The sequence below is a fragment of the Ovis canadensis genome, chromosome 12 (assembly GCF_042477335.2).
Source record: "Ovis canadensis isolate MfBH-ARS-UI-01 breed Bighorn chromosome 12, ARS-UI_OviCan_v2, whole genome shotgun sequence".
NCBI classification, from domain to species: domain Eukaryota; kingdom Metazoa; phylum Chordata; class Mammalia; order Artiodactyla; family Bovidae; genus Ovis; species Ovis canadensis.
This window is the reverse complement of record NC_091256.1, coordinates 73,021,931-73,037,347: the sequence shown is the minus strand read 5'-3', so window position 1 is coordinate 73,037,347 and position 15,417 is coordinate 73,021,931. Positions and strand designations below refer to the sequence as shown.

Genomic DNA, 15,417 nt, shown 5'->3' with positions numbered 1-15,417 from the left:
TAAGGAGATGTAACAGTTAACTCTTAGGTTCACATTGACATTCTATAGTAAATTAGGTTTGTTTGATTGTCTGAGCTGGGGGTCTCCTAAGGGTTAGTTTATTACAGCCCTAGCCATTTTGTAAGTAATCGAAAATGTGCTTTAATTAGGAGAAGACATGAATTGCATACCTCTGACTTTTACAGCAAGTGTCAATGTTCACGTAGAATGGCTAGCTTCCAGAGGAACAGTCAAACTAATAGAGAATCATCCCTCACAATAGAAATGCAGAAAAGGCCCTGGGTTAATGAAGGGACTAACATCTATCTGTTCTGTTTTGGGAGCATTAGCCCAAGTTCTTAACAGTTAGATATGAGGATTCACTTTCTACTGTTTTCTCTATGAATACAAGTTGCATGCTTGTGTTTATCACATCTTGAATCCACTCTGCCTTTCAGGCATTTATTAAATTGCAGCACTCAAATGCCGTGTCTGAGGAGCAAGACTGTAGGTTGGGGAAGAAATAATCCCAGAAGGGCTACTTGCTCTCTCCCAGAATCCAGGTACCAGAGGTTTGTCCACCTCCCCAGGGCACTCAGTCCGCACACAGGCCAACAACCAATTTAGGGGCTGGTTCTGGGATTTCAACATCTCTCTGCCTGGGACCAAATGAAGACTATCACCTCTGCCTCACTGGAGACCTCATTAGAACTTGAACTCTGGTCTTTGTTCTTTCCCAGCAGGTTCAGTACAGTGAAGTTGAGGGTAGAGGGGAATCGGTAAACCCACAACTCCCAGAGCAGCAAGAGTCCAACAGCCTCTGAGAACTGGATGGGAATAAACAAGCAATTACCCATAAGACAGCCTGGCAACTGGAGAGGTGGCTGGAAGGATTGATTCTATTCACTGTCTGAAAGGATGACTGCCTTCCCTCCAGCCCCCTCACCTCTTCCTAGCTTCTCAAGGCTAATTTCACCACCTTCTGCCTGCTTTCCTAGTGATAGTCCATGGCCCCAGGGCTGAGAGGCAGAAGCTTCTGTACTGGCTACTATCTTGTTGGCCTGGCCATTGCCAGCATCACTGCTCTTTGTCTATCCTGGGAAACGGGAAAAGAAGGTGCTGCTACCCTCTCCCTACTCCAGTAACCCTACAGCCTTCAGAGCCTTTTGGGGAAGAGAATTTAGCAAGAAAGAGGTGACTCAGAATTCTCTGCAGAAACCAGAGTGGGAACCCAGCTGGGCTGCTGAAAGAATGGGGTCTGAGCAAAAGAAACCTCACATTCCTTTTTCTGTTTGGCTGTGAGCTCCCCCACTGACTACCGTTGCTAGGTCTCCATTCTTTTTTTCACTTTTTATAGTTTGTGTGTGTATGCTCAGTCATGTTGGAGCCTTTGAGACCCCATGGACTGTATCCCATCAGGCTCCTCTGTCCATGGCATTCTCCAGGCAAGAATACTGGAGTGAGTTGCCATGCCCTCCTTCAGGGGATCTTCCCGACCTAGGGACTGAACCTGCATCTCCTGTGTCTAATGCATTGAAGGCAGATTTCCCCCCACCAAGCCACTGGGGAAGTCCCCATCAATTCAGATCCTGACACTGAAAGGCCTCTACACAGATAAGATTAAGGGCCCGCACTTACCTGCAAGGAATCTACAATCTGATGGGGAAGGGGGAAGGAAAGAATTTCAGAAAGTTAAAAAACAAAAAACGTGTACCTAAATAACAGTCAAGACGATGTACCATAGGTGTCGAGAAGTGCGGCTGCAGCTACTAGTCCAGTCATTTCTCACCTGAGTTATGGAACCGCTCTAACCAGCCCTGCCTCACCCTACCTCCAGGCTTTCCTCTTCTTTCATTTCCAGTCTTTGGGAACTCAGTACAGAAATAATCTCCTCTTCCCAAGAACCTCCCCCCCACACACACCAATGCTCCAGTTAAGCACCCCTCATCAATGTCCCCCTGTCACCACAGTATGAAGCCTGATTTCCAGGGAGTTTTTCTTCCCCCTCCCCCCTAAACGTCAAGTTCCTAGCTCCTATTTGTACCTAGAGCCCAGCACAGAGTAGACAATAAACATAAAAGGCTGCATGCCTGCAGAGGAGTTCACAGACAGTATGGGAAGTCATTAAAGGCTTTTGACTCAGGCTGATAATATCACGAAAACTCTCTGGTAAGCTGAGTAATCCATTAGTTATTCAGTGCTGGGGGCAGGGAGGCTGAGGGAAAGGGGAGAACGAACGAAGTAGTAAGGTCTGGAAGAATGACGAAGGCAACAGTGGGGACCGTAGAGGGGATGGAAAATGATCTTCATGGAGCTAGAAGCTCCAGCTTGAGCTAGATGTTTGGATGTGTTGGCAAAAGGGAGAGGTGAGGCAAGGCAAGGTCAAGGTCTGCACCCTTGGTGCCGGAGAAGGAACTAGAATAGAGGAAGCAGACTGCAGTCACGGGAAGGCACTGGAAGTGGCGGGAAAGGGGCTGCGCAGGAACACATGGGAGGAGATGCTGTTGTTTAATCCCTAAGTCGTGTCTGACTCTTTTCGACCCCATGGACTGTAGCCCGCTAGGCTTCTCTGTCTATGGGATTTTCCAGGCAACAATACTGGAGTGGGTTGCCATTTCCTTCTCTAGGGGCTCTTCTTGACCCAGGGATGGAACCTGCATCTCCGGCATTACAGACAGATTCTTTATGGCTCCGCCACCAGGGCTTCCCTGAGAGGAGATGATCTGTTTGTTTTTAGAAATAGCTTCATCTAATGAGGACAGAAAGCAGACTCACTGGAGGAATTCTGAGCTCTGCATTGATTTTGTCTCTCAATGATGTAAGTGTGGAAAGCCTAGCAAACTAAGGTCTCACCTTGACCTGTCAAAACTTGTGATGAAGATCCAGGAATAAGGTTGCTCTAGTCCTCCAGCTTTGGTAGAAAATGCAACCCCCGCCCCCCTCCAGTAGAGCTGAGCTATTCATTCTTTTCCATTTCCGAGGGTTCCAGAGGACTTTGGGGGGCATAATGCAGCTCTCCATCTGGACAGGGCTGTGTTTGAATACACTGCAGCTCTCAGTTCATTACCTTTTCCTCCTTCTCACATTCTTCCTGTGAAAACGACACATTTTCGTCTTGTGTCTCTTGAAATCATCACAGACATCTGTCACTCCTGCCTTCAACAGCCGTCTACCCCTCTCTCCTCTCCCATCTCCTTAAACCTCTCATCAGTTGCTTTAAGACACCTAAAACTGCTCAAATTCCCTCCCTCTTCTCAGCATCCGGAACCTCATTGTTGGACTTGTCTCAACCTGTTCTTGGTCTCAGACTAATCCTCTATAATGCCGAGAATGACAGATGAGGTCAGACGTTCTTGGGAGGGAAGGAAAAGCAAAGCTCTTACGCAGGAACCCATGCTCACTCATAACTAGCTTTCCAAATGAGAGCATACTACGTGTGTGTGTGTTTTCCGCTAACAAAACATCCAATCCTGCTTTCCTCAGAGCACATGCATGTATTCTGATGTTTTAAATTTCTCATATACAAAGAGGACAAAACATCAGAAATATATATCTTTCGATTAGCAGCTGGCAGTGCTAGGGTTTCAGGGAGTGATCCTTTATCCTCCGGGATCCTCCTGCCCTTTGTTACCTTGCCAACTGGTATATTGGGGCTGGAGCTGCAAGAGTCTTCATGGGCCAAGAGTGAGGAAGAGAATGCAGGGCGGCTGATATTAACAAGGTCCCTGGAGTGATTTATGAGCTTCTCCAGTCTCCTTTTATTTGACAGGAGAAGGAAAAGAAAGTGTTTATTCCTTCTGATAAGAGACCCTTACTTAGTAGCTTATGTATTCAAAACCCATTCATCTCAATATAGCTGTTTCAGTGCCCACTGGCTCTGTCTTAAGATACAAGCACACCCTTTCAATTGACCCAGCATCTTCTCTAGCAATTATCCTGGTTCTCTTTTGCCTTTTATGTCAAATTTCTTGAGGAGAAAGCTACAGCTGGAGCCTCCACAGCCTCTCCACTCTCTTATAATCAAATTTTCTGTCCCATCTTCTGCCTGAATCTCTCTCAAAATTCACCAAGGACCATGTTTAGTTCAGTGGTCCTGGTTTCCTTAACTTTTATGTTGCCCATCTCTCTGAGCACAAGGCTGACTCCCACCTCTCCACCAACCGTGGTCCTGCCAACAGCACCCTCTTCCTACTCCAGCCTTACCTTTATGCTTCCCCTTCACTAGGTCCCTTCTCTCCTGCCTGCAGTTTCTTCCTGCTCTCAGCTTTAAGGACCATCTCTAAACCTGGCTTTTCTGCCCCTGGGGAGCAGCATATGAAAGGCCCAGAAGCTTGCAGCTAGTCCCATGTGGAGGAGGGAGTGTGTGAAGGAAGGAATGACTAGAGGGAACTAGACTTGGTTGACCTCAAGTTGAGAAGTTCACGCTAGACAGCACCCCCCGCCCCTAATGACCCTTCCCTCCAGATCACTAGAAATAACTTTTTTAAAAATTGGAGTACAGGTGATTAACAATGCTGTGATAGCTACAGGTGGATAGCAAAGGGACTCAGTTATACATGTATCCATTCTTCTCCAAACTCCCTTTCCATCCAGGCTACTGGAAAGAACTTTGTATTTAACATGCATGCAGGTCACCTAGGAATCTTGTTAAAAGCAGATGCAGTAGTCTGGGGTGGAACCTGAGATTCTGCATTTCTGGTAGACCCCCAGATGACCCAAGCTACTGGGTCAAAGACCATACTTTGAGGAGCAAAGGGCTAGATCACACTTATCTATGGTCAGATTTTCTGGGGAGGGGACCATGGTTTCCGGGTTGTTTTTGCATCTCATCTGGAATGTAACCCACCCTACATGAGGGCCAGGATCCTGCTGTTTGCACTTTGGTATTTCCTATTGATGAGTTTCTCCTGCATGTTCCCGTAAATACCTAATTGATGGGACCCAGGGCTGAGTTGTTTATATCTTCGGACTTTGCTTTACAAACTAATTTATCTTCAAATCACAACGGTGAGGCAAGTAGATACTTTTTTTTTTTTTTAGCTATAAATAGAAACTGAGAAAGATGAATGACTCTCTAAATAGTGAGTCACATTTTCATCAGATTCTGACCTACAAGTCCCTGGCTCAGAGGGATCCCAGTCCAGGGGTGAATTCCAGCACAGCCTCTGCTTGGGTTCTCACCTGGTCATTCAAGGTGCTCTACTCACTCTCTGGACCTTGTTTCCTTTTTCCTGACAAGTAGGAGACCATTCCTCTCCTCCCTCCCCTCACAGAGGAGCTCAGGGGCTTTAAGGAGCGGCCAACTTCATGTTAGGCTGAGGCCAGATGCCTCATGCTGAGGTGACTAAAAGGTTGGGAAGCAGACAGCTGGGCCAGCCCACACGCCGGAATCTCCCACACACCACATCTTTGCAGCTGCCTTCCTTAGTGCAGACTAGGAGCGCCTGTTCAAAGACATTGTGAAAACCGAGTGAGTGGAATGCAGGGAGAAAACCACAGAAATCAGAGAGTAATAACGACCTCAGCATAACGTTCCATGTACTCTAAGTTCAGCTTCTAAAGGGAATCTCTTTCAGGGATTTCTCCCACAGCCATAAACATAAAAGCAACTCTAGCCTCTAAAGTAGGTCATACACAGAGAGAAGGTTCTGTTGATAAATGCACATGTCAAGGTGCTTCCACCCTTTTCCAAACCAAAAATAAAGCTTGGAAATTGTCTGCAGAAAATGGAAGGTTGTGGCACAGTTTGAGAGCAGCCAGGGAAGAGAATGCCAGTGGGGTGCTGAAGTCCCTCAGGCAAAAGCAGACCTTGACTGTGGGAGAACTTGACTCAGTGGTGAGTCCCCCCACCACCACAACTATCCTGGGCTGCGCAGTCTCACCTCACAGTCTGAGCTAACTTGCTGCCCATCACTTTTGTTGTGTGATTTCAGGGATTATGACTACTCCCACCCCTACTTCGAATAACTCACTGTAAAAAGTTTCTGTTAATCGATCAAAGTCTAAGAGAGGAGAGACAAAGCAAAGAAGCGCTTAAGAGATTGAGACTTCCCTGGCAGTCCAGTGGTTAAGACTGTGCTCCTAATGCAAGGGGCATGTGTTTGATCCCTGGTGGGGGAGAAAGATTCCCCTACATGCCATGTGATGTGGCTAAAAAATTAAGGGGAAAAAAAAAAAAAAAGAGAGAGACTTCTCCATTAGAGGGGCCTGTGGACTCATTACCTGTTCAGAAAGTGGCAAAGGAAGAGGGAGCTATGTAGCCCATGTGCTTCCCAGGCTTTGCCTTTCCTTTCCCCCATCTGGTCACAAGCCAAGCTGCTTTTCAGTGGCTGTTCCTGTTTCTAGGATAAATACTCCCATACCTAGTCCCAACTTCTATGCTGGAATCTGGGATTGGATGACCAGTAATCACAGATGTGACTTGATCTCTGGTAGGCAGAGTCTCTGGAGACTGCAAGCCTCGAAGTCAAGAAATCCAGCTCTGCTCCGTAGCTGGTGGTAGCATTCCGAATCATAGCTCTTCCCTGCTCCTCAGACCTTTCCCCAGACAAACAATAAATGTGAGCACACTCAGAAAAGGATGGAATCTTAGACTCAGCATCGACGGAAAGGCAAAACAGCTACAACACTGAAGCAAGTATCTATGACTCAAAGAGCAGGATGATGCTAGAAAAAGTCATACACTTGTGGATCAACTTGGAGAAAAACTCTGAACTGGTGGTATCCTGGATTCAGGAAGTGCATCAGGTGTGGGGAGTAGCCTAAGGAAATCCTGCCCTCAGAGACAACTTCAGTTCTCTGAGAGGGAACAGAATGGTTTTCTTTGACCTTAGAGAAAGCAAGTTTCCAGCAGCCTCCCTGCCCAAAGACTTGAGAGGTCAGATGAGTTGAAGAACAAGCAGGTAGGAACACATAGCTTTGGCATACCCCTGAGTTCTAGAAAAACTGAAAGGAGTCTTGCCTTGGCATCTCAAGGAATGACTGGGCTGGGGCAGCCTGACAGAAGCGCAGTCCTGAGAGCCCAGGGAGAAAGCAGAGGGCTGGGATTAGGGCTGACCGGGTGCCTAAAAGGGGCAAAAAAGGAAAGCTGTGTCTCACCATTATCCTATAAGTTAGGAATGTGGTTTATCACACAGAGACTTGTGATCGGGTCCTAGAAAACTTGATTATATAAAATATCAACAGACCTACTTAATGCCAGTCCCCAGAGAGACCTGCTGGGGAGACTTGGTGGTGATGACAGGGGCCAGCCCTTCTTCCTGCAGAGACCCAAAGCTGACAGCCAGTACTGTTTCTCACCTACCCGGAAGCAGGCAGCATCCAGAGGTGGAGGCTGCTGCTGGTCAGCAGAGCAGACAGGGAGAGGCCCTTTCAGGAATCCAGTCCCAGGAGGCTTCTCCCTCCCTCCTTGTAGGATTCCAAAGGTCTGAGATAAACCCCAGGATACAACCCAGCAATATCCCAGCTGGGCTATATTCTCCAGAGACAGAGCAACTGCTAGAGAGAGATCTTATTTTTAAAAACCTCTTTCCCACTTGGGGTAGAAGGGCGGTGGCAGACATTGGGGAAAATTGTGTTTCAATCAGGAAGGGGGAATTCTACTAGATGTGTGTATCCTTTTAGAGTTTTTGTTCTTTTTCTCTTCTCTAGGGCACCCTCCAGAATTGCTACTGAAAAACTCCCAGGTCCACAAGTTAAGATCGCAATGATTCCTAACATCAACTCTGCTTCTACTGTCTTTTTCCTCCCAAGGATTTCCACTGGGTGGAATTTTAAATGTGAACAATGGTTCAAAGGCTGAGAGACAAACTGCTCATTACTGGAAAGAGTGCCAGGAATCCTGGGAAGCAGACCTCACTCCCCACCCGAGTTCTGTACCTAATCGGAATGGCTTCTTTTATAGTCACTGGAGGGTTGGATCAGTGTTTCTTTTCATTCCTGTCTTCTTCAAGGAACTTGCTGGGATAAAAGCAAGCCTAGGAGAATAAAAAATTCACAAACAGGACAAGAATAAAATATTTAGGGCAAGAGATCAGAAGTTCTTTGGTTATTCAGTGAACTGAACTAACTCTACTTAAAAAAAAAGTATAAGGAAATAAATGTCCATCATATGGCATGTCACAGTGGGTATTACCCTCTTGACCTCATCTTACAGGCTCTAAGCCAAGTAGTTATGCCTAGCAAGCTGAAGCAACTCAGATTAATCCAATGATAAAAAGTTTTGTCATTATGAATTCTGTTCCTGCTATTTATTATATCTTTATTCTGAGAAGCATTGTACTGAAATTGTTAGATGGTCCATCTGCTTCCACTTCTTATCCAATCAGTGGTGAATGGTAGGAATACAAGGGTTATTATTACTACATTAGGTGCCTTAGAGCAAAGGCAGTCACATTGGAGGGGCAGTTCAAGCTTTCCAGCATTAGTTCCTTTCCCCAAATATAATCAGTGGTTTCTGAGAGGGAATACAAGTTTAAAGAGTCACAGTTGAGATGTTACTGAAACTGACCACCTCTATTCACTACTCATGTGATCTTCCTGGAGTCCTTGTCACAAAACACTTTAAATATCTGTAAAAAATTTTTCCAGGCCAGACCTGAGGTTAATTGATCAAAAAATTCCCTCCCTGAGTGGTCAAGTGGTTAGGTACTAAAACTATGATTCATTGCTGGTCACACTGAATCTGATAACCCCATCCTGGCATTGGGAAGGCTCTTTTCCAGGACCTATCAATTAACATGGCTTAAGAAACAGTCTATGCCCAAGCAATTCAGTCTAAAAATAACTCTGTGGGCTATTTTTTTTTCCTCTCTGCTCATCCACAGAAAGCATTTGTATGTCAACAAGATCTCTGCTCCTTGTTTTCACTCTTGCTTACTCTTTGCTGAAAATAGAGCTGTTTGATACAATCAGCAAAGTCACAGGGTTGGTGAGAGACACACAGAACAGCAAAACTGTTCTGACTAAGCTTTGTGAACTGCCCAGTGTCCAGAGAAATACAAGAATAAAAGAACCTGAAATTCACAGATTGGATTAATTTCAAAACAGACTCTCCTTTTCCCTCCTTTCTTACAAATATACACAATTCTTTTGACCATAGATCTGATTTATACCCAGAACTTACTTCTACATTAACAACTAACAATTGTATGCTTACTTATCCTATGTATGATGTGCTTTTCTAAAAACTTTAGAGGCATTTTCACAACCCTACAAGGTAGGCACAATTATCTCAGTTTCATAATGGAGAAAAAATTAAGGCACAGAGATGAGGTAACTTGTCCAGGATCCCTCAGCTAGTAAGTGGCAAAGCCAAGATACAAACTCAGAAAGTCTGGCTCCAGAGCCCAGCTCTAACCATGACATATACTGCTTCTACAATAAAAAATCATCCTTACTGGTTTCTCCAAAGCTGTATTTCCCTATCAAATATATCCATTTACCTTTTCTAAACTAAGCAGACTCATGGTCCCATGGTTCATCTCAATGTGAAAACAAGGATCAATGGAGATTTTCATCTCAAGCAAAACCTATCAACTCAAACACACCAAATGTTCCCTTCTTTCAAATATAAAAATGCACTGAGATAGTTGATCAAGCATAATAATTACTTTCTAGCAACAGGAAATGTTTGCAAAATTAAGGCCCTAGACACCTCCAGTTTAAGCAGTCACACTCAATGGATCTCTTGTGGCTGTAAGTGAAGTAGCTAATTTCTGAAAGCAAAACAAGTCAATGTTAACAAGACCCTGATTAGAGAATGTTTAATTTTATGAATATATTATTTATGGTGATGGAGCATAACGTAGAAAATTCCTTTGACTTAACCAGTCACAGATAGATTTGCAAAAATACCAAAACATGGGGCCTACTGGCCTGACAGAAGTTCGCACTGTCAGGACTTTAGGGAAAGCAAAGCACTCCCTTATGCTTCTGCTCAAAGGCAAAATAATCCCTTCTTAGAGGTTTGTCTCCTCTTCCCTCAATTTTTGCCACCTCATAAACACCCAGTTTATTCATAAGCTATTTTAGACCAGTTCCATCTTTTAAAGAACTAGCAACCATATTTTAAGACACAATTCTCTAACTGATTTGCTTCTGAGAGATTACTGACTACCCTTCAAATACTGAACATTCTGCCTTAGACCCCCCAAAAATGTATCAATAGGTGTCTCGGCTGTCAAAGTATTTATTTACCATGACCCACAGCCAAAACACTGATGTCACCATTTGGGTGACAAAAACAAATCAGGCTTTGCTAATTCGTCTAGCCCTCCTAGGCCTCCAACCTTATCTAGTTTGACACAAGCCAATTCCTTTCACTGATGCGTTTACTTTCTACAGACATAATTTTTTAAAAAAATTTTAAAGCACTGAAATTTCCATCCTGACATCCACTGGAATGCAGAGGCAGACCTGACCAGCTGGCCATGTCAGTCTTGGCAGTTTCCCTCAGGTTTTATTAATAACAGGAAACTAAAAGTTTTAGTGAAAGACACTTTTGTGGATGGAAAGGGCCTCAGAAGTTGGCACTTAAACAGTTTATTTAATATTAGACATTATCAGATTGGGCTAAAAATCAAATTGCCTAAATTGACTTTAGACAAGGGAGTTTTAGTGGCAGGTTTCAATAAACTGGCAGACCACTGATACTAGTACCTAACAGCAGTCTTCTGATGTGAGGGAGAAAGCTTAAATGTGCCTCTCTCCATAATAAATGAAGCCAGCAAACAATGTCCCCAGTCTGCACAACTGATAGTAAGAACCACGTCTTCAATTTTCCAGGCGGACCATAGTTGCTCTCCTCCCACTTCCCTTGAAACCTGGACAGGCGATTTACACACAAGGAGGCAGTCAAGTTGCTTCAAAATATTTAATACGTGTTAGACACGTAAAGTTACATTTTTATACAAAAATCAATACAACGAAAGAGAAAATACTGTACAAAAACCTTGTCAGTTCCCCCAACCTTTATACAACAAAGACTGGAGTTACTATCTACAAAACCATAGGGCCTTTCCACTTAGGGCTTCTGTCTGTAAACTTTGTTTCCTTAAACACTTTTTAAAAGCACTGTGTAGTAGTTCTGATCTAGAGCTTTTAAAAAATAAATCTTTTCTCTATAAACTCCGTATTTCCAAGCTTGAACTCTTCTGTGAAGTTCATCAAGCTCTTTTTTCCCCTCCGTGACGAAGACAAGGGCCGCTAACACTCCCTTTCCCCGAGTAATCACAGGGTATAAACGTTTCTTCAGTGACAGAGAAAAGTGGGGAAGGAGAGAAATAATACAAGTCTCTACTCCAGACTAAATCCCTCTAGTCCGAGGAAATCCTGGGAGGAAACGCCGCTCCTGGCCTCGGTGCGGTTCTAGCTTTCATGTAAGAGGTGTGTGTAAAGTCCCTTCCTCCCCCGAGAGCGAACGGGGAACTCCCCGGCCCCGGCCTTTTTCGCCGCTTCCTTCTCGGCGCTGCCGGCAGAGGAAAGTCCCTGTCTGCCCCAATCGTCTAAACCGCGGGGAAGGGACGCTCTCCAGAGGGACAAAATAGCCTTAATTCAATGAGACAAACTGACATACACAGACACAAAAGTCCACGATCGCCGTCCTCTTCCAATAAGTCTCCCACTCCGAAGTCTCCAGAGGAGAACCGAGAGGCTCGGCCCAGCCGGCCGCCAAGCCCAAGGGCAGTCTGTGCCGCCCGGCGGCACCCCCTCGCGCCCGGCGCCGACTGCCTCGGGGGCGTCCTCGCCGCCGGGAGAGGCCCAGCCCTCACGTCGAGACGCCCGCTGCTCAACTTCCTCTCCGCACTGGGACCGCGGGGGCTCAGAAGGCCACGATGGCAGTGCTCCAAGGGTTAATGTCTCTCAGCACCGGCTTATCGCAGCAGATCTGCCCGGGCTCGGCGGCTTCCGGACCGCTCTCCTCTCCCTCCGCTTCCTCCCGGCCGCCCCCGGGGCTTTTCCGTAAGAGTCCCGAGAAGCTGGAACCGAAGATGCTAATGAGGTTAGCCACGTTACCGGTCTCCATCTCCTCCTCCTCCTCCGCGGCCGCCGCCGCCCCGCCCGGCTGCTCCTCTGAGTTCCGGCGGGGTTTCTTGAGCGGGGTCGACCCGGGCGCAGAGCAGTCCGCGGGGCCTCCGCCCACCCACCCCGCGCCGCGCTTTCTGGCGCAGACGGGGGGCGACGCGGGGGGCTCAGCCGCAGCGGGGCGAGGCGCGCGGCAGCCGTCCACGCGAGGGGCCGCGCTCAGCTTGTCCTCATCCCCCGGGGGGCAGCCGCAGGGGCCGCGCGCTGCCTCGGGCCCTTCGGGGAAGACCCCCGAGACTTCGGCGGGACCCCCGGCTCCTCCGACCGCCGTCTCTCGCGGTCCCTCCACGCGGCGCCAGGCAGCTTCCGGCGCCTCCGCCTCTCCGCCCTGAAGAGTGTCCCCGGCGGCCGTCACCGTGGCCGCGGGCTCCGAGTCACCCGCCCTTGGCACTTCTGGGACGGCAGGGCGCTCTGGCTGAGGCTCGGGCTCCGGCCAGGCGGCACGGCCGGCCGGCGGAGGTGGCTCCCCCCAGCCCGCGGGTGGCCCGGCCGCCGACTCCTCGGGCTGCTGCGGCGGCGCTGGGGCCCCCGGGTGGCCGGCCAGGTAGAGGCCGGGGCACGGGTCGCTCAGGTAGACCTGGCGGGCGCTGCGGAGCACCAGCGAGACCAGGAGGTTCTTGTGCAGCTTGATGCCGCCGCGCTGGACCCGCGAGTTGTAGATCTTGCCCAGGGAGATGCTGACGATGCGGTGAGCCTCCAGTTTGAACTCCATCCTACCTCCTCCTTCCCAGGGCTGGCGCGGAGGTGAGGGGGTGAGCCCCAGCCCACGTTCCGAAGCTGAGACGGGAACAAGAAGTGCCAACAAGTTCGCCACGGGGGGTGGACCCTCGGTCTGTGAAGACTCCCGAAGAGAAACGGCTCTGACGACGCGCTCACCAGCCTCCACGCCCTCCCCACTACAGCAACACAGCCAGTTTCGCGTCCGGTCGCTAACTGAAGGCAAGCTGGCCGCCCGGCGCCTTATAAAGCCCTCTCGACAGCCAATCGCGAGAGGCCGCCAACCGTTCCGGGGCCATCGGCGCGCCCTCGTGCGCCTCGAGCGGCCAATCAGAGACCGAGGAGGGGCGCCAGGGCTATTCGAACGTTAGTCCCGCGGAGAAGGTTCTTAAAGGGGGAGATGCGCGCGACCGCCTGCAGGCGGTTAGCCCGAGACAGTGCTGCGAGCCCCGGTAATACGGAGAACGGGACAGCTACAGTGTTGTTTGTCCTTAAAGGTGCCTGGCCTGTGCGCTGCTTCCCGGAACCAGAGCGAACTAAACCATTCGAACTTTCATCCGAGTATGGTGGTGGACTTCGTTCGGCAATAAAGCCTCGATCCTTCCTGGATCAGCTCTCCTCCCATTCCCACCCCGCACCACCGTTTCCAAGGCGACATACACCTGTAAGCTCCGCGCAACCTAACGGAAATGGAGACGAAGGCAAAATGCGGCACAGGATTCGCCTAGATAACATACTTTTGCTACAAGATATTTGGCAGATATTAATTTTGGATAAGTCCCTTGCCTCCTAAAGTCACATACACTCTAGTACCTGTCAATTTTAACACCGAAGAAAGAAAACGGGGGTTCTGAAAGTTCCAAAGTTTTTGTCTACTCAGGAAGGTTTTGTGTCTACCTACAAAGTTTTTGTGTCTACCTACAAAGAAGGCAATGGCACCCCACTCCAGCACTCTCTCCTGGAAAATCCCATGGACGGAGGAGCCTGGTGGGCCGCAGTCCATGGGGTCGCTAAGAGTCGGACACGACTGAGCGACTTCACTTTCACTTTCATGCATTGGAGAAGGAAATGGCAACCCACTCCAGTGTTCTTGCCTGGAGAATCCCAGGGACGGGGGAGCCTCATGGGCTGCCGTCTATGGGGTCGCACACGACTGAAGAGACTTAGCAGCAGCAGCAGCAGCACAAAGTTTTTGGTTCTCTATTTAAGCTAGTATTTATCACTTTGTTCTCTAGTTTCTAGAACCAATACAGTTGTAACATCAGCTACAGTGAAAGGTGGTTCACATTCTTGACAACGATTTTTCTTCAACACGAGGACTGACCAATCCACCCTTGGGGAAAAAAAAACTAACATGTCATAAAAGTACAAATAGAGAAGTCCTGTAATCCCATCATGATGTCATAATTTTATTTTGTGTCAAGGTAAAAATTTAGCGGAAGAGTGTTCCAGAATTTTCTGGTCAGTCGATGACTTAGTCTATTTACTGATCCTTACACCAGAGGGTTGTCCAGGGTCCTAAACTGGGTTCCTGGAGAGTCATTTTGAGTTTGTCCCAGCTAAGCTCCACCACAGACCTGCCTGATGCTGGATGAATAACCTCAGGATGCTTCAATTTCTCCAAGTCTAAAAAGGAGAAATCACATACACATCTGCTCTATTATGCAGTATCTTCCGATGAATGACAACTCTCATCCACAATCTGAGTCACCAAACTAAGCACAGTTTTCTTGGAGTCCATGTGGAATGCTAGCCTGATCTTGCATCAGGGTTTGGCCAAGTCATGTATTTACTTGGGAAAAGTACTAGTGAAAGACAGGTTTGATTAGGCTAATTCATAATCAGGATGTGATGGCTCAGTAATTATCTATCCTCACAACTTAATGATGATAACAGACACTAGTTCATAAGACCCAGAGTTCCTCTGCTCTAGGAATTTTCAGCTCACCTAAAGAAGGAGATAAAATGACAACACAAATAATTACAAAAACAAGCCATGTGTTTAATGTAAAAATGAGCAATTTTTTTCTTCTACTTTCTCTTTCTTTGAGAGCTAGTCATCACTATAAAACACTAAGAACTCAGGCTCTGAAGATAAGCTTCCTGAGTTGCAATCCCAGCTCTACCTTTTGCCTGCTGTGTGACCTTTGGAAAACTAATTCACTTCTCTGTGCCTTGGTCTTTTTTATCTTAAAATAGGGATGATGTAATAGTGCCTACCTCTTAGAGCTGTTGTGAAGAGAAAACAAGGTATCACATGCTAGCAATGGATGTTTAGAACATCACACCTTACATGACTTGGGGTGGAAAAGACAAGGAAAGGAAGGAATCTAGATGGAACAAAGAATTTGTATTTGAGGAGGGTGTTGAAAATCCCAGAGGTGGGGTCCACAAGATCCAAGCAGCAGGGGCCACTGAGTCAATTGTAAGGAACACTTCATTTGGCAGGGGTGCCAGGCACCTACAGTAAGTGGAAAGACAAAATAGAGGCCGGGGTTACATGATAGAGGGTTGTGGATACCTATGAGCAGATGAGGAAGCTACCAAAGACTGTTTACTAAGGGAACCACAGAATGGATTCTAGAGCAGTCAGCACCCTTAAATGCCACTTAATTATAAAGGGGACCACTTAATCAT

At 47.4% G+C, this 15,417-nt stretch overlaps 1 protein-coding gene across 1 annotated transcript; it reads right to left on the bottom strand.

Annotated features, from left to right (window-relative positions):
- Window positions 1-10,838: 10,838 nt before the first annotated feature.
- Window positions 10,839-14,167, bottom strand: IER5 (immediate early response 5). The gene has a single exon (XM_069546214.1). The coding sequence runs from the start codon at window positions 12,773-12,775 to the stop codon at window positions 11,801-11,803; it is 975 nt and encodes a 324-aa protein (XP_069402315.1). The 5' UTR covers window positions 12,776-14,167; the 3' UTR covers window positions 10,839-11,800.
- Window positions 14,168-15,417: the final 1,250 nt, after the last annotated feature.